The sequence below is a fragment of the Anomalospiza imberbis genome, chromosome 1, assembly GCF_031753505.1.
Source record: "Anomalospiza imberbis isolate Cuckoo-Finch-1a 21T00152 chromosome 1, ASM3175350v1, whole genome shotgun sequence".
NCBI classification, from domain to species: domain Eukaryota; kingdom Metazoa; phylum Chordata; class Aves; order Passeriformes; family Viduidae; genus Anomalospiza; species Anomalospiza imberbis.
Genome location: NC_089681.1, coordinates 13,442,901 through 13,462,373, shown reverse-complemented (window position 1 = coordinate 13,462,373; position 19,473 = coordinate 13,442,901). Strand labels below are relative to the sequence as shown.

Below are 19,473 nucleotides of genomic sequence, written 5' to 3'. Positions count from 1 at the left end.
TAGAATTTTTACATTGAGTAGAAAAACAAACACTGTGATATTGGCAAAACTAATGGATGTTTTCATCTGTAAAAGTCTTTTAAAATGTTTTCTTTTTTAGGTCTCGCCTTAACTTACATTTTGGAAAACAGCTTTAAGCCTGAAGCCGGTGCAAGACCTGGAGTATCTAAAATTGGGATACTGATTACTGATGGGAAGTCCCAAGATGATGTTATCCCTCCTGCTAAAAACCTACGAGATGCTGGCATAGAGCTGTTTGCTATTGGTGTGTATTCTGCCATATCCATGTACATGTCCCATTGTACTCTGGTGTATTTGTATCTGTTGCTGGCTGCACTAAGGAACTGTTCTTTTCTGCCTGTATCCCATAAGTATCATCATTAATTTGTATCTTTTATAAGCATTGCTTATAACGTTGTTATAACTGGAATTTAGCAGTATACATGGATGCCACATTTTCATGAGACAGCTGAAAAGATGCCACTTAGACTGGCAGAAATTAACGTCTTACATTGACATCTTAAAAACAGAGCAATTTGTAGTTGGTCATTAAAACAAATAGAATTTTATATTAGTAAGGTTTTATCAATCCCTCTGTATACAAGATCTTTTCTTTTTCATTGCAAATATTTTCTTTATTTTCCTTTCCAATAAAAGGTGTAAAGAATGCAGATATAAATGAACTCAAAGAGATTGCCTCTGAGCCTGACAGCACACATGTCTACAACGTGGCTGACTTTAACTTCATGCATACCATTGTGGAAGGTCTTACCAGAACAGTATGCTCACGAGTTGAGGAGCAGGAAAAGGAAATCAAAGGTGAACAGAAACAAAATTTAATGTAACTTATGATGAACTGGAGCTACAAACCAAATACTTTCAGTTCTAGGCTGGCTTCTGGCAGCCTGCTATATATCTTTTGCTTCCACTGTCAGGGAAGTTATTTTCCTAGCTATGTTTTATTCTTGCTTAGACATCTCTGATCTTTTGCTCTTTGTTTTTAGTCGAGGTAAATATTATGGTATTTGGTAGTACAAAAAAAAAAGTACATTCATTCTGCTGTAACTATTTCCAAGTGGTGGGTAAGGAAATATTTTTGTAATACAGAGTTTTGGGGATGAATTAGTTTAACAGCTTCACAGGGAATTGTTATGTTCATGCTGTGATTTCCATCTCCTAACTTAATGTTTTTAGTATCTCTAAATATTCAGGAGTTTCGACTATTTAGATTACTTTGTCTCTCCTCTTGATGGATTTTTTTCTCTTATTTAATACACAAAAAATATATTTTGCTTCACAAGAAATGATGGCAGCAAATAAAATTGTTCTTATATGAGAAAGCCTCCTCTGACTACAATTATTTTGGCTTTTCTGAAGAAAAGATATGGCTATGAAAAAAATGTTGTAATTTGCCAGAAATACAGTTCTACCTGAGGCCTTTCTTTCTGAAAGGTTTCAGTGGATTTTGTTTCTATTTATTGGTTTGTGGTTCCTTAATAGCACAGAATTGCTGAGTTATTCTCTCCCTTTCTCACAATATATATGGATATATGGAATATTATATATATACATTGAATATTATATATATATTAAATATTATATATAATTATATAATAATATATATGAAATATATAGCAATAAGGAAGGTTCTCTTGAGCAGAAGAAAATGGAAAAACCATAGATAGATGAGACATCTTTGTGGAAAATGATTGCCAGAGAAGATCACCTTTCACCGTGTCTCTCCAGCAGACTGACAGGCAATATCAATTTCCAACCTGCTGATGAGCACAGGAGATCACAGCTGTATATGTACTTGTGTGTTTTTCATGACTGGGAGGAAAGCAACCTGAAAAAAACCCCAGCAGAATGGTCTGGAGATAGTGATGGGAAGAAGGTCAGGAAGGCTTAGTGTTGTATTTTTGGCTTTTTCATATAAAGGTTTATGAAACACCTGGGAGGTTTAGTCCCAGAGAAACTCCTTGTGCAGTACTCATTATTACTTGTTTCCATTGAAAATAACCTAAATAAGTGTGCAGTAGCCAATTATTTGATTTTCTGGTGAGGAAGAATATTTAGAGCTTCAGCAAATATAACAAACCAAACAATTATTATGCAAAAGGGAATAAAAAAATTGTGCTGTCTCCAACCTAGGAACAATTGCTTCTCTTGGGACTCCTTCGGATTTGGTCACATCGGAGGTTACAGCCAGAGGCTTTCGGGTCAGCTGGACCCATGCACCAGGCAAAGTGGAAAAGTACAGGGTGGTGTACTACCCCACTCGAGGAGGACAGCCAGAAGAGGTAAGAGAAGGAAAAGATGCCCAGAAGTATTTAATGCAGCAAGGGCAACTTACCAGACAGGAAATCTGTGCTCCTCTTTTAAATGCACCCTGAAATTCCCCATGAGGGCTCCAAAAAGGAGGTTGGTCACACTGGATGGTGACAAAGGGTAGGTAGTAGCCAGGCTACATGTCTGTCATACAATTTAAAGTAAATTAAGTGCTATAATAATAATCACTTTCAGGGGATGGGGTGAAGTGCCTGCATTTTTCCTTACACATATGGTTATTGAAACAATTCTACCAACCCCCCCCCCCAACCCCGCACCACTCTGTTTACAAGAACAGAAGAGGTAGGAGGTGATGGTAAGCCACATTTTCAGTTCAAAGAAAAAAAGTATTCATAAAAGGAAGATGGTACATTTTGGGACATCTACAATTGGTCATTGAAAATTTGGAGGGAATTGTTTATTTGGATGGGACTTCAATATTTTGGAGATGGAAAAAACGCAGTGGAACAAGCTTTTGACTACAGCTGACAACTTCTCAAATTGAATGGAAATGTAGAAGAGCAAAAGGATTTAACTGAGGTTATATTTTGTTTCCTTTTGCACTAGAAACTAGCCTAGGAGAGATATGTATTGATGGAATTTTCAAGTACTCTCTGTGTGCTTATACAGGTAGTACTAAAGGAATATTTATGATGATATTATATCAAAAAGTGCCACATACACATCCTTAAACTGTATCCCATATGCTTTATTCAGCTAAGCTCTCCCTTTGTTCTGAATGTTTATTTATAGCAGATAAACATTTTGACTATGTATATGGTTGCTGTTCTTTTCAGACACTTTACCACGTATAAATGCAGCCATGAACTGAACTTTAGTGCAGTGTAAAAATTACCTGAAAGAGGGGTTGATTAATTTTATGGTAATATAGTTTGTTTGCTTTATGCATATTTAGTTAAATTTTCTTTTGAACAGGTCGTGGTAGATGGAAGTCAATCAACAGCAGTTCTGAAAAACCTGATGTCTTTGACTGAGTACCAGATAGCTGTATTTGCAATCTACTCCAATGCTGCCAGTGAGGGCCTCCGTGGAACGGAAACCACACGTGAGTATCCTTAGTGGGCTGGCTGCAGATTTGACTGTCTGCATTTAGTCAGACTGTGTAGGCATTTGTCTTTGTGAGAAATAAACAGAGAAGGGAGTCTTTTTCAATTTACCTTATTTTTGTGCATTTGCCTTAAATTAAATTTTGTTTTAATAATTCTGGGCTAAGCTCCTAACTCTGAATGCTCTGTGGATATTTAAACACTGAGAAAGGCTTTATCTCTGGGCTGAACTATGAAGTCAGTTGTATTGAACCCTAAATTAGAACATTCCTATGTTTTGGGTGTGGAGCCAAGTTTTACAAACTAGATTTGTAGCCGAAGATGATCTGACGAGTGGAGATTTAGGTGGGACCTGAGATACCTGCATGTGATTCCTGCCAGTGCCAAATATTGCAAGGTAACTCTGTAAGTTTCTTTCTCAATGGTTTAATTTTTTTCTGTCTGTAAAATGATACCTTGAGATATTGTAAGACTTAAAACATTATCAGTTTTATGTATTTACATACAAAGTGCAGGAGTTTTTAGTAAATATGAAAATATTAGGAATGGAAGTAAAGAGTAACTTTATAGTTCAGACTAGGAGACAAGAAGTCCATATGTGGTCTATCAATAGCCGATATCTGCTGAAAGAACAGAGCAGCAGGGCTCAAGAAATCTGTAGGATTTCTATAGTGCTTTACCACCTTCCTGACCAAAGTGATCAAGGAGCCAGCAAGAGACGGTGCTCTGCTGCAGCTCATACATAGAAACAAGAAAGAACTAATGGTGGAGGAGGAGATCACATCCTACAAGCTCAGGAAAGGTCCCTACTGGCCAGTTGGTAACCAACTGACTGGAGACTCACATGGAAAATCAAGAAGCTTTTAACAGAACTCAGACATCAAAAAGAAATAAGTAATGTAAAAGAGGCAAATGATCCAGGAGAAGTATAAAGCTGCTGTCTGATCTTGCAGGGGTAAGTTTAAAAAAGCCAAGGCCAACCTGGAGCTGAATCTGGCAAGCAGTGTGAAGAAGAAAACAAGTTTAACCTTATGCATTTCAAAAAAGGGAAGTGTGAAGTCCTGACCCTCGTGAGTGACAGCCTCATGTGTCACTACACACTGAGGGGTTGCCCAGCTGGAAGGGAGCTCTGCAGAGAAGGACCTGGGGGTCCTGGTAAACAACAAACTGACTGTGAACCAGCAGAGCACCTTTGTCACAAAGAAGACAAAGAGCCTTCTGGATTGCATTAGAAAATGATTGCCAGCAGATTCAGGGAGCTGATGATTCTTGCCCTCTGCTCAGCACTGGATGCCTGGTCTTGTGCTGGGTTCTGCCAAAACAAGAGAGATGTGAACTTACTGTACTGACTTCAGTGAAGGGCTGTAAAGACAATTAAGGGCTCGGCACAACTTTCATAAGAGCCTGGGACAGCTAGACTGTTCAGCCTGGAGAAGAGAAGGCCCAGGTGATCTTGTCAATGTGTCAAAATCCCTGATGTGAAGAGATGAAGAAGAGGAGTGAGCCAGACGTCTCTCAGTGGTGCTTATTAGCAGGACAAGAGCCAATGGGCACAAATTAAAAACCCATGAAATTAAATTTGATCAGAAGAAGGGATAGTTTTATTGTAATGGTGGTCGTATGATGGAATAATTTGTCCAGAGAAGTTGTGAAGTCTGCATCTCTGGAGATATTTCAAGCCCAACTGGAAAAGGTTCTGAGCAACCTGCTTTATCTGAACCTGACTGAACAGGGAAGTTAATTAGACCAGATGACCTCAAGAGGTGCCTTTCATCCTCGGGGGTTCTTTGATTCTTTGTCAGTGCTAATCTTCTCAATCTGAAAACAAAACAGAATCATATAAAATTATTTTAGACTTTTCTTTTAGTCTCAGTCCCCCAAAATGTCATCTCCTGCCATGTTATACCCCATTGAGGCAGTGTTAGGACCTGTTTAATTTATTGAGACTTAGAGAACAGTCACATACTGAGCGAACATGATTGTTTTGTATTGCACCTGGTTTTCCTTTGAAGTCATCCAGTCAAGTTCTGACAGAGCCCAGCCGTGCTGCTTTCAGAGATTTGATCAGATCACACCCCAAGGTCATGCAGCATCAAGAATTTTATACAGCTGTCTTTGATAGTGTGTTGGAAGTAATAGTCTGACATGTGCAAGTGTTAATCACTCTACATAATAAAAATACCTGCAATTTTAAAGTAAATTTTTTTACTATTCTGATATTATGGAGAATTATGGAAAATTGTAGTTTACATTCCTGCTTGTGTGAGAGATACAGATTTAAATAGTCACCAATTGCATTTGTTTATATAGAACATTCAAAATAGTTTACAGGTATGTGAAATCTAAACAGATATATGCATAATGTACAGATAAGTAGAAAGTTTTGTGATTTCATAGTCACTTCTAAATTGAAATAAATATGAAATTCATTCACATATTAATTTGCTAAAAATGTGTTTTTACCTGATTTAGCTTGTTCCAGCTGGTTTTAGTTGGTTTAATTTATCCCTATGATACCTGAATATTAGGATAGTCTGGTAACTGTCCAAGATGCAAACCAGCATTATCTACTCGATATTTATATTTGAGATTCTGAACTCTTTGGCTGAAAATTCCACTAGAAAACACCATGTTTTATTTCCAGTCACCTCTTTGTCAGGTTTTATATATCTTGTCAGAGTATCTACCATTTCTGTTGAGAGTGAAAATGCAAGTCATAAGTTACAGTTGGAGGACACTTTTCCTATAGGTTTTTTAGAATCAAAATAAGGGGAAGAACAGGTGATGGATACTCTCTGGGGAAGTTTGAATAGGAATAAGACAATGTGGTGCAAAGTGGCTTCAGGATATCTCAACATGTAATTTCTTGTTGTGGGTATCAGAAGTGGGAGTGGAGCTCTGAGCAAGGAGACTGAAGTACATTTGAAAATGTTCATGGGTAGTTTCTCCCTGTAATTAGAGAAATTGTGAGAATTCATGGGAATATAAATCAATACAAGAACAAGGGTTTAAATAGGATGGAGGTAGGTTGAAAAAGGTTTGGAGGGGTAGGTTGGGTAACCTGGAAGCAGAAACCTCAGGAGAAGCCTGGGTTGAACTTTTGCCACTCTTTACAGACATGAATGACAAACTGAATGAGCAGCCTCAATGAACAAGAAAGAATGAGGGTGCCGTGGTTCTGTTAGAGCTCTTTTAGAGCTTGTTGAACATAAGAGATGTACTTGGAGATACCAACTTGACAGGGTTTTTGGCAGCTTTTGCTTGGACAAGGAGCCCAGAGAACCTCTGTGACTGAAATTAGCATTTGTTCCTGAATATTTGTGTGCAGGTCAGATTCTTCAGAATTTCAATTAGGAAAGGTTTTTTATCGGTTAGCAATTACCTTCTCTTCTTTCAGACCATTCCAGTCGTTTTGGGGACTATTCTCAATGTATAAATTCCAAAGGAGAAGTCAAAGTTCTTTCATATCTCTCCATATTCATGCCTGAATATTTCTCCATATTCATGCCTGAATATTTTGGTGGGATTCTTCAGTGGTGTACCAGCAGTGGAGAGGCCATAGGATGTTATTCTGTGAGAAGAATAAAGTGGGGACAACGAGGAAAGTGCAAAATACTACTCTAAGGAGTTACAGAAATGCAAAGAAACATTTAGAAGCCCAGTTTGGTGCTCTGTTCTGTTATCGTTGCCTTAAATCTCCTAATAACTGTTTGAATTTCACTCAATTTTCTCTCCCTTACCAGGGTAGCATTTGTCATGATTTGCAATGGATGACCTTACCCATATTTGCATAATCCCACTGATACAGGCCTTGGTGCCATTGGAGAGTCCAGGCCTTAAACAAGCAACACTTTACAGCCAAAATATTTTGATCTGTGCAGTGTGCTCATCCAGGGTTTTTCCAAGGCCTGTCACAGCCACACTCTGGATTGGGGAATTACTCCCTGAAAGAGCCACCCCTTAAAACTGCTACTGGTTCCTAATAGCCACTGTGCTGAAATGCTTTGTGAGGCAAAAATCTGCCCTGGCATTGGAATTGATTTGGGTTAGCATTTCCTTGTTTCTCTGATTCTGAGTTCTTTTATGCACCAATTAGGTCTTACTTTGTCTTACAAATAAGACAAATACAGACAGCACTTCCATGCCTGGAGACAGCTATATTCCTGTGTGTTTCCTGGGGTAAAACAAACTGTTGGAAGAATAGCTGGTTGTTCAAGTGAGAGAAATGAAGTGTCTGTCTCTTGCTCCACTGCAGTTGCCTTGCCAATGGCCTCGGATCTGCAGCTGTACGACGTGTCCCAGAGCAGCATGAGGGTGAGGTGGAATGGGGTCCTGGGTGCCACAGGGTACATGATCCTCTACGCTCCCCTCACAGAAGGATTGGCAGCAGATGAGAAGGAGGTGATGTATTGTGCTTTCATTTGAATAGCAGTTAATTAAAATATAAAGTCTTTTAAAGAACAAACTAGTACATGTTCTTAAACCTCCAATGTGATCAGGAAATACTTGGGGTTTTTTCCATGACTTGATTAAGTACTGTGTGTGTCACAGGCTATGAATAAAGTGCAAGTGGCAGTTGGTTATTTCTGTGTCGTTGTCATAAAAATGCAACAAATTTAACTGAATTTATGTGACTCTTTTGAAATATTATATAAAGTGATATTGTATCATCATATAGAACTAACACTTGAAAAAATAAAGTAAAACTAAGATCTCTCCTAAGTGTGCTATTAGAAGAATATGAGCTTTAGCCTTTGCTCTCATCAGGGTCTTTAAATGTAAGTAAAACTGTTAGGTCTGAAAGAAAACTGTCATTGGTTTTATTTTAGTTCTGTTCAACCTTTATCTTTAAATGTAAAGACATAATCTTTAATCAAAAGTGATTTTAGAAGACAAAGGAAAAGAAGGGGGGCACAAGGTAAAGTCTAGTGTTCTGTCACTAACACCGTAAAACCAATGGAACTTCTGATCTAGGATTTAAAAATTTCTACACTCGAGTTTATATATGTATAATTAAGGTTGTGAACAATATCTCTGTTCAAGCAAGAACACTATAAAGCATGCAGGGGCATGTGAGCTTGTGAAGGGGGAATGAAGCTGCTGAAAACTAGCACAGACTTGTGCTCACTGCCAAAGCAGTGGCTGTGAGCACGTCATTCTGTTAAAAGTGGGGCCTCCCTGAGAACTGGCTGCTTCAGGACGACTGAGCTTTACCCCAAAGAAATAAGTACAGTCCATGTCAATGTGGTATTATTCCACAAATAGGTGGAAAAGGAAAATGATACAAATAGCAACAAATCTGAGCCTCAGTGTGCATAGAAATCAACTCCTCCAATGAGTTAATGTGATTTTCAGATTTGTGACTGAAGATGAACCAAAGCGTAGATGGGAGTGGGAATGAAAAAAGGTAGATGGGAAAAGGCCTTAGTAGCTGCTCATTCTGGAGAGGCATATTTTATCATTGCTAATGTGATTAGTCACTTTTAAAGTCCTTTTACCTGTGTGTTGGCTTATGGCTTTTTGAAAGTTTTAATCTTTTAATTATTGTGCAAAATCCCAAAACCTTGGGCAAAGCACTGCAGGCAGTGTCAGACAAATGCTCAGTAGAAAATTTGATCATATATCTAATTAAGTGTTTAACTGGTATTATTCCTCATTATAAACTAATTCAGATATAATGTATCTTTTTTGATTAATGTTTTTAGATAAAAATTGGGGAGACCTCAACAGATCTCGAACTGGATGGACTATTGCCAAATACAGAATATACAGTCACAGTTTATGCCATGTTTGGAGAAGAAGCTAGTGATCCCCTCACAGGACAAGAAACTACATGTAGGTAGCTCAAATCTATATTCACTTCAGTGATAACAAAACTTCAGAATGATCTTTGCACATATTAGAGCAAACATCTGATTATCTGATTTGAACACTTGGGCAAGCTCTTTATGTAAGTTTCTCACTGTGGATACTGAGGATTTCTACAAACCAGCTTGTTTTCACAACAGGATTGTGAACTTGTCTCTCTCATTGGTAGTGGTCCTATGGATGCCCCCACTCATCTTGGTTAAATTCCTGACAGTTTTCTGAACTTGCTGAAAGTGAATGAAGGTCACCACGTAGACCTTCATGGTGAAAACAGAAACATGCTCTGTTTAGCCTCCTCTAGCTAGAAAACCAGGTGTGTGTGTGAGCCTGCTCATATGGAGAAAGTCATTCCTCTGGCTCAGTAGTAGTACAGACAGAAAAGAAGCAAAGAGAAGATTTCTGTCCTGCTGCCTAACATCTGGTAAATGGAGGGTTGGAAAGCGCCTGTGCACTCATGATAGATGGTGTGTTTTTAATAAGCAGCAAGAATATTGCCAGCTAAATTCTGTCCTCTGCAAACTACACAGACTGTGTGTCAGCTCTCGAAATAGCTCCAGCCTTTGGAAGACAAAGGAATTGAAAATAAGCAATTGTGCTTCTGGGACTTTTCTGGGACTGCATTCAGTGACATCTCTATTGCTCCCAGCAGGGGAGTGAGTGAATTCTCTTATTTTGTGCTCCTGGCATGACTAACCCTGTCAGGGTGAAAGTGACTTACATTTAATAAGTGAGAGAAGTTCAGGCATGCGAATGCTAGGAAAAATAAACCCCAGAGCAGTTCCTTGTAAGGTCAGCAAGCAATAGTGGAAGAAACTCTAGGAATGATGTTTGCTGGGTCTCCTCTAGGAGGACAGTTGTAGACAGACATGTTCCAATAGCAAACTACTGCAACTTGAGCATGTTCGTCAACTTGAAATGTGTGTAGAAGATTCCCAACAAAGAGAATCAATCTTTGGCTCCTTATCCCTCCCTACCTTTCTCTGTCTCTTTATGCCTCACTCCTCATCTTGCACAGCCCCCCGGCCTGTATCTCCTACCCTGGCCTTTGGCCAATATCTACCCAGTATCAGATTTTTATTTCTCCTAAACAGTAGTTTATGTAGTTTTCACTGTGCCAGCTTCTATTCACTTCATACCATATGGAGAATCTTGGAGAATGCAGAGCTCTAAACCCGGCTATAACACATTGGATGGAAGATCACATACAAATTCCAGATACATTGGCACAAGCTGAGCTTTCATGACCACTGTCTGATCTCAGAAGCTTGGGACATATGTTAGTATCATCACTACTGCTGCTACTAGACCAGAATAAAAAAGAAATTCTCACTTCTCTGCAACCTTAACTTCTTTTTAGGATGACACAATGCAGTCATCTCTGATCTACAGGACTGAAAGAAGATGGATTCGGTCATATGCAGCTATTCAAATAAGCCCTCTGCTAGCAGGCTCTGATGAATCAGGCAGTGGGGCAATCTGGGAGGGAGAAGGCTCCTGGTGATCATGCCTGTCCCACATTGTTGGTGTTTAATAATAATTTCTTACCTGTCCAGAATCTGATTTAAGCTTCTTTTTTTTTTTTTTTTTTTTTTTTTTGGGGGGGGGGGGCAGTGGAGGGAGGGGGCTGTTGGTTGGTTTTTTGTTTGTTTGTTTTGGTTTTTTTTTTCTTTTTTTTTTCTTTCTCTTTCAGTGGTATTATTTCTGGCTTACCATTAATGAATAGACTACATGGTGTTTTCTTCCTGCAGCATATATCTGCCTGAAGAGTGATCTGCCAAATTTGCTGTAGTATTAGGTGTATTATCTAATAATCTGTGTTTAGTAAATAATATTCTACTCATTGTATCATCTTGGTTACTGTAGCGAAACCTTCCCTATGCCAAACAGAGACATGCTTAGCAAGCTCATTCTAGGGTGTAGTTTCATTTTGGGGCCGGGATTCATCCAAGACTCGCTGTAAATATCACGTAAGTCTGGCACCAGGACTGCCTGTCTGGTAGACGGCAGTGCTGTCAGAAGGTTGGCTTCAAGAGGAAGGAGCCGAGACTGACACATTTTGTGGTATGACCTGGATGGTGGAATGAAGTGCATTTCATGGCTGACAGAAAGTAGAAAGGAAGGCCAGCACGTGATACTCCTTCACTAGACTCAGAGGAATATGTTGAGTGCCAGAATGTGTGGCAAACCCATCTACTACAGTTCCAGTGTGTTCCCGTCTTCTCTTTTCTCAGAGCCAAGTTGACTTCACTGTTCCTAAGCTGGTTGCAGATTCTGGATTGATAAATGGCCTGGCTAGAGAGCTCACAGAATATATGAGGCCTTTAAAATCTTTGCTTTTTCCCAGGTGCTATTGTGTGAGGGAAGCAGCTTCTGAAGTGCTGATATTTATCTGTCCGTGTGGACTGGTGAGGAGTGTGTGTGTGAAGGCAGGATGGGTAGAGAAAGGTTTTATAATTCAGAGGAAAGTAGCAGATGTTGGACTAATACAGAACCTACTGCTGAGAGTAACAGACAGCACAAATTGCTTTCTGTGGTGTGACAGAGAAGTGGATGTAATCTGAGACTGTCTCTTGCATGGCCTCATTTTCCTTCAGCTCGTGACAAGGAATATATAGAATAAAAGTAAGGCTTTAACTGGGATTATTGTTGGGAAACAGCTACGGTTTCCTAACAGAAAGGGTAGGTACAGGTAAAAAGTAGCATCTTTGGAGAGCTTCTCAGCTGGTTATGCTTTTTGGACAAACTTACCTTTATATCAAAGTGTTTTAGGATTCAGAAGGTTTTTTGCCCAAATTCTACTGTCATGAAGTATTTTTGCTGGGATACACTTGAAAAGCAAATGTGTATAGGATGAAGCACTAGCTGGCTTAAATTAATTCACAAATACAACCCCAAATCCATTGCAAGTGTTCTGCAGGCTAGATCTTGCTATGATATCTACAGTGAACAGCATCATAACTTGTTTCTTTTTTTAGTATCAGTTGAGATGCTTTTAGCAAATCTGGAGGTTCTGTTTCAGTAAAGAGCTAAGCCCTTTTACCTGCCTTCAAGTAATTTTGTAGCTCCATTGATGTAGGCCTTTGAATAGAAATACTGGTGATATAAAGTTTTGAATGGAAAACATACTATTTATTATTAAGACATGAAAAATTTCACAGCTAAAACCTGGGATCACTTTCATGGTTTTACCTCTTTTCTTTTCAAGTGCCTCTCAGTCCACCAGCAAACTTGAAATTTTCTGATGTTGGGCACAATAGTGCTAAGCTATCATGGGACCCTGCTTCCAAAAACATAAAAGGCTATCGCATCATGTACGTTAAAACAGACGGAACAGAAACCAATGAGGTAAATTTTAGCAACACTTTTCCCTTAAACAGTCTCGAACCTTCCCAAACTTCTGTAATTATTAGGGGTAATGTTTATAAACAAACGCTACCATGCAAGCTCTAAAAAAAGATTTGCAAGAGAATTCTGAAACTTGGTGTAAATAAGAGTTCGCTTAATGTTGGATGTACGTATGACTGGGGGAGAGTACTCTGAGCAGTCAGGGGAACATAAACTAAGGGAGACAAGGGAACAGAGGTTTGCTAGGAGCAGGATCTTGACTAAATGTATAGTATGTAAATATTTATTCTTGATTCAATTCAGATAATAAGACTTCTGATGGATCACATATCATGGACTCAAGCTCATTCAAAAAGACTATCTGAAGGCTTTGCCATATTTTCTCAATATTTATTGCTTTAATTATGTATTGAGACTCTAGAAACAGGAATTGGCTTGAATAGAGTGCTAAGGCAATACCAAGATGTTCTAACTTAGACTCTTATATTTAATAATTTGCAATATTTAGTTCTGCCTTGTTACCAAGGGTGCATTATAATACCTTTTAGCAACATGAATTCTGTGAGAGAATGCAAAATGGGATGTAATGACTCATACTGAAATATTAATAAAGAAATTAAAAAATACATATTAAAAAATAATTGCAATAAGTGGGTTTGATTATTAGAACAGTCTAAGTCCCTTAGGAAATAAGTTGTCATGGATAACTTGGCCCTCAAGAAAAAGAAGTCTTTAATGGTAGTTCTCTGTAATTATGTTTCTTCTGGGACATATCTGGCCTTTCATATGTATAAAGTGGAATATTTGTATTGAACCTGAAGAAATGCTCCCAGCTTTAGAAGAGAGTATACCTATGCAATGTTTTGTTTCTTTTCTTTCTGCTAGGTCCCTTAAAATTTAAATTAGAAATCATTTGACCACTTCCTATTGATTACCCTTAATATAGATAATATGCCTGACTGTACTGGTCACAGTGGTATTTGAACATCTCAGGCTCGTCGTAGTAGACTTTATAATGTGAGTGAATGTTCAGTTCACTTTTCCTTTGTCTGTTCAAAGAACAGGGGGCACGTTTTTGTTTGCTCTGCACTGGTAGCATTTTCCCTGTGGTGCTGAGCTAATGTGGCACTGAATAGTTGGACTGATAAACTGTTTATACAGCTTTGAGTTTTATGTCTCTGGCAACGTCACTTAACTGCAGCCTGGAGAGAGATCAGGCAAAACTTTCATCTGTCTCTTGACAAATGTTAAACATAAGGGGTTTATGCAGTGATTGTCTACGATAAGGGGTTAGGTTTAATAGCTCAAAAAGCTCCTTCCTCTTCTGGGTACCTGAACATGCAGTGCAGATGTTAGCTGAACAGCTGGGCTTACCAAGGCTGAATTCTCCTTTTTCATGGTTTTCCATAAGTGCAAAATTATAATTTTTTGTAATTTTTCTATTATAACTGTTTTTGTCAGCTTTGATGGACCTGAGTTTATACTTGTTCATAATTTCACTGAATTTCTCTACTAATTGCATGACATTCTCCTTCTGTATCATTATTACCCAGAAGAATGTCACACAATGATAGTGTATTGTATGGTCAATATCTACTGAAAATTATGCTTTCTCTAGGTGGAAGTTGGTCGTGTTTCAACCCATACTCTGAAAAGTTTGACACCCCTTACAGAGTATACTGTTGCTCTTTTCTCCCAGTATGATGAGGGACAATCTGAACCACTAACTGGCAGCTTTACCACAAGTAAGTATTGCTGAACTTCTGAAGGCTTTCCAAGAAGAAATTTTATACTTTCTTATGTTACTGGAAAGTAAGATCAGTTACAGCAAAGGTCTCTGGCTGTGAATTCAAATATATGGAATGCTTTCTGTTATTTTCATTGCTGCTCTTGGCTTCTTTGCTCCCTTGCTATGGGGCCAGTTGCTTCATGACTCACATGAGTAATCTCTTGACATCATGAAAACATCTCCACAGATTTCTGAAGCATTATTCAGTGTGATGGCATTTGTATCTCCAGATGAAGTGGGATGAGTTTTGAATCATACATTTAACCACTGAACTATCCAGGCACTAGAGGGTAGAACCTTATATACATACAGAGGAACTACATCAGAAGGAGAAAATATAAAACATTCAAAGTTCCTGTAGTTTGTTTAACACAGTTATAGTTTCTGTAACTGTAGTTCTGCATTAAACGAATGGCTGATGACACATATCAGTGCTTTCCAACAACAATGGGAAGAGAAAGGAGGAAGGAGAGGAAAGAGAAGGATCAGGTGGAAGAGGAAGGGAGAACATACATGTATGGAGCAAGATATTGACCCATGCAAAGTGCACATGGAAATGTACACAGAGTAAGGGCAGAGACTGGGACTTTGCTTTGAGGTACAAGAAAAGAGCCTGAGCAAAGGAGATGAACTTAGGGTTTCATGCAGCTCCTTCAGTGGAAAGAGGACAAGGAGGCCTGTCCAGTTAGAATAAAGTGTGTATTCCTTAGAGCCTTTGGTGTCTATCTCCCAGGTTATACTCTTTTAAGAAACTGCAAGTAAAATGGTGTGTGCCTAATGTTGCCATCTATGTAAGTGCCAGAGTATAATTAATTCTCACTTTTCTTGTGTGTAATATTTTCCAGAACGAGTTCCAGCTCCCCAGCATTTGGAAATTGATGAAGTATCAACAGATAGTTTCAGGGTCAGCTGGAAGCCCACCTCATCAGATATTGCTTTTTACAGATTGGCATGGATTCCTTTGGATGGGGGGGAGTCTGAGGAGGTAAGTTGCCTTGACACCTTGAGGGGTGAAAAGGAGAGAGAATTCCATTCTGAGGACAACTATGCAGCAACATTTGCTAGGTAAATATGGCCAATTGACTTACAGAAAAATCTGCCCCACTGCAAAGCTCTCTAAACAAAAATCAAACCAATATTCCAGCATTTTTTTTGAAGAAGAAGAAGAAGTAGGGAAAGAAGAGGTATTTTGTGAATAGTCATTCTAATCTGTAATGTGCCAACAGCCTTAGAACTAACGTTGTTGTTTGGGGCCACTTCAGTTTTTAGAGGTTCATGTTCTTCACTTTGATGTGAAGATGATGATGGTAGCTGAGCCAGAGTAGTGATATCCTCACATAAAACTCCAAGTTTGTCTAATGTACTGGCCACAGTAAAATTGCCTCTGAAGCCTTATTAGGTAATATTACAAAGGGAAAAGTGTACACATAGTTAATTTATTAGATTGTTCATCTATTCCTCTTTATGTTTTCTCTTTTTTCTCTCTCATGCTGTATTTGTTGCATTAAGCCCTTGTACACCTTTTCCATACTACCCTTTCCATCAGTGTAAATTTTAAAATTATTTTCATCCCTTTACCTTCTCCTTTTTAATTTTGTTTTTCAAAGTAGAAATACAGACACTTTCTCTCCCAAATTTTCATAGTCTGTCTCATTTCCTCTTTTTCTTTATTTATTAACTCATTATTTTTGCTTCCTTTGTACTTCTCAGTCTTTAGTGACTCTCAAACATCTTTCTCTCTTGGCATCAGAAGTGTGTGGAGAGGCCACAGCTGCCAACTGTTTATCTGCGTACAGAACTCGGGGAAAAAATGACATTTCCCACCTGGCCCTAGGTTTCATGCATTATTTTGTCATCCTTTAGGGCAGAAAGCAGTCATTATAACTTAGGTTATGTGTCATTTTCCCTGTAAATTTAGCTTAGCCTGTTTCTTTTTCTCTCTTTCACCTAGTGAGAGGTAGTCATGCAAGAAAGAGAGAAATTAGAGGAGTGAGCAGGGAGAAGGAGTTGGCAGATAAGTGGACACAGGTCATCCACTAGCAGTTTCTTCTGCAGTAGATGAACTAATTTGTTTCTATTTCAGTTCCAGTGAGTACTGCCAGTGAAAGCCCTCAAGTCACATTTTTAAGTGAGATTTGAGGTATCTGTATTCTTTCAGTGTGAGAATAAATTATCAAAAAATATTTGAACTGCTAAGGTTCTACTTGTTCACTGTGTTCACAAAGAACTGCTGGAGGCTCTAATATTTTAGAATGTTGGGATATTAAAAATGCCTGAGCTGCTTTCTCCTTCTCCTTGCATGACCTCTCTAAGGGGGTCAGGCCCAGGATAGCACAATACCTCCAGGCTGTTGCCTCTTTAAGCTTCTCTCCCAGCTAAGGGATCAGTCATGCAGACAAAGGACATGCACTCCCTCCTTTCTCCCAAGACCCAGCTTGCCAATTAGCTGAGTGGGGTCAGGGGACAGTGGTTAATCACACACCTCTCATCTCGCTTCACCCCCTCTGCTGAAGGGTGAGGAGCGTGCAGTCGGGTGTTAGCACTAAAAAGCCAGAATAAATTTAAGGGGGACCTTTTATTTCTAGGTTACAGTAGAGGATGCATGCTGCTGTATTCGTGTCCTTGTTGCTGCTGTTTGTCCTGCCCACTTGAAAGTTCAGCACTTTGTGTTGTTTTTTGTAGCTGGGAGGGGAGGGTGAAGGAAGTGATGCTTCAGAAAGTATGCCAAAGTTACTTGTGAGAGAGTAATTATGCATACATATTTTATAATGATTTGATGCACAACTAGAGGCACTGGGGAGTTGAAAAGAAAGGTATTACATGCACCTACTTAGTATACAGCTAGATTCACTCAAAGCTTATTCCTGAAATTTTCCCAAGAAAATTTGTGCCAGAAAGTGTGTAGCATGGGATGCCCGATTCATTACTTGATAGTTGTAGAAGGCATGGCCCCAGTTTATTTCTTTCTGGTTTTCTTTTTGTATTGGAGTTCAGAAGGTCTGCAATTGTGTTATGGGTCCTTTTTCCCCAGAACCAACTCAGGAAATCTCCTGTGGCAGTTAAGGAAGTGTGATTCACTGTTTCTGCAAACTTCAGTGGCAGATTTTACACAGCACATGTCTATTGTTTGATTTCCATTATAAGTCTAACTTGGATGTTGAGTATACTGTGACCACCTTTAAAAACTTGTCAGTGTTAAACCAGAGAAAGGTTGTTTTGTTGTAGTGTCTGTTTGTGTGACCTGAAAACTATTCCCAAAACTGGCCAGCCCATTTCACCAGAATTTACTGCTCAGGCTCCTGTACCTTCTGTTTTATAGTCCCTTTTGTTGCAGTTCCTTCCCTTCTGGTGATCCCTTCCAATAAAATAAATGAAACACACAAAAATCTGAAGTGAAACGTGCTTACAGTTTACATTGCATGTCAATCTTCTGCTGCTGACATAACTAGAAATGAGGGAAATTACTATTTTAAATTTCTCACTATATAGCAAACTAATCATCATCACATCTCTCCTAATCCTCAAGTCTGAAGCACATGTTCTTTCAAGTTCCATTCAGAAGTATGGAACCATAACTGAGACTACAGTTCTGGTATTGAAAAAGCCTTTTTAAAGGCAGGGCAGATACTGAATATATGTGTCATAACAATGTTTGAATAGTAGAAGTATGAATGGAAGTTAATCTATCCTGTTATGTTGTTTTTATTGATAAATGTTTTGAATTGTAGTGATAAAAAAAACCATTTGGTCAGCTTTAGCAATTAAATAGCTGTTGGTAAAAGCATAATACTATACATTTTAAATATTCTTAAGTGTTTTTTCCTGATATACCCAGATAAACTCTTTGCTATTAATACATTTTTGGGTAGATCAGAGTGTAGATTTAATTTATTTTAAAGGAAAATAGATTTTCCTTCTTTCATTTCAGTCAATTCATGTAAAATAATCAGATGCAGAACTGATACTCTTCAATCTTGCTGTGTAACTTAGGTTGTCATAAATGGAGATGCAGACAGTCATGTTATAGAGGGTCTGTTTCCTGACACAGAATATGAAGTTTCTCTGCTGGCAGTTTTTGATGATGAAAGTGAAAGTGAAGTTGTTGCTATTCTTGGAGCTACATGTAAGACAAACTCTTGATTGCGATTTTAAAAAATGTTTAAGTGATTTAAATTTGAGGCATGTATCTTCTATGCACAACATAGCTCATCATGGGTAGCTATAATATTGAAGAACGTGGTGGTTTAGCACCAGGGCTTTGCTGACTAGTTTTTTCTTTTCCTATTTAATATTATGTGATAGATGGCATTGAATCAAAATAGTGATTTGGCTCCCTATCTGACCTGTGGTGTTAATAACCTTTGGATCTGGGTAGATATTCTTCCATCCTTCATTTTAATATTTAGTCTTTGAACGGGGTTCCTTATAAGAAGATACAGCAGATTTTGGAAGGGATGTGCATTAAATGTTTTAAAGCAAATTATTTACAGGAATTTAATTTAAGATGTTTGGCATTTTCAATATACTCCCTTCTTATTTATGTAATTTATAGTCACTAAAGGTGAATTCAGTCTTGGCTGAAACAATGGTCCAAAAAACTTACACAGGCCTCATGTGACATTGACATGAAAGTAACAAAGATAAAACATGATAATCATGTCCAGTTTATTTTATAGTTTGTTATCAAAACAGTAGCCATATTTCAGGAAGATTATTCTCTTTTTATCAGTAATTACTTGGATAAGTAAGCAACTATATTTCTTATGTGCAAATTCTAAAATTTATTTGTTTTCAGTAATTTAATTGCAGGCTTAATTCTAAATCTTCTGTTAAGACAAGAAGTCTACACCCATCCAAATTATGCTGATACTTCCCAGTGTTGCTGAGTGTACTTTCTGTTTTTTACATGGACAGAAGTAAAACACCCTTATAAAACTCTCAATTTAATTAATCTGACAACCTTAACAAATGGTCAAAGTGAAAGTCTATTATGCATAGTTCAGCCAGAAATTTGTGAAAAGATATGTATTCTTATTTGATTATACAATTTATGTCTTATCTGCATATCGAAATGCT

The 19,473-nt window shown here is 38.2% G+C and overlaps 1 protein-coding gene across 5 annotated transcripts in view; it reads left to right on the top strand.

Annotated features, from left to right (window-relative positions):
- The window catches only part of COL14A1 (collagen type XIV alpha 1 chain), a 113,628-nt gene that overhangs the window by 36,282 nt on the left and 57,873 nt on the right, over positions 1-19,473 (top strand). For all 5 annotated transcript variants that reach the window (XM_068182136.1, XM_068182131.1, XM_068182159.1 and 2 more), the window contains 10 exons: positions 101-265; positions 658-819; positions 2,152-2,300; positions 3,265-3,394; positions 7,651-7,796; positions 9,101-9,230; positions 12,469-12,608; positions 14,227-14,353; positions 15,243-15,382; positions 18,388-18,520. In XM_068182136.1, coding sequence (XP_068038237.1) covers positions 101-265; positions 658-819; positions 2,152-2,300; positions 3,265-3,394; positions 7,651-7,796; positions 9,101-9,230; positions 12,469-12,608; positions 14,227-14,353; positions 15,243-15,382; positions 18,388-18,520 — 1,422 coding nt within the window. The remainder of the gene's footprint in view (positions 1-100; positions 266-657; positions 820-2,151; positions 2,301-3,264; positions 3,395-7,650; positions 7,797-9,100; positions 9,231-12,468; positions 12,609-14,226; positions 14,354-15,242; positions 15,383-18,387; positions 18,521-19,473) is intronic.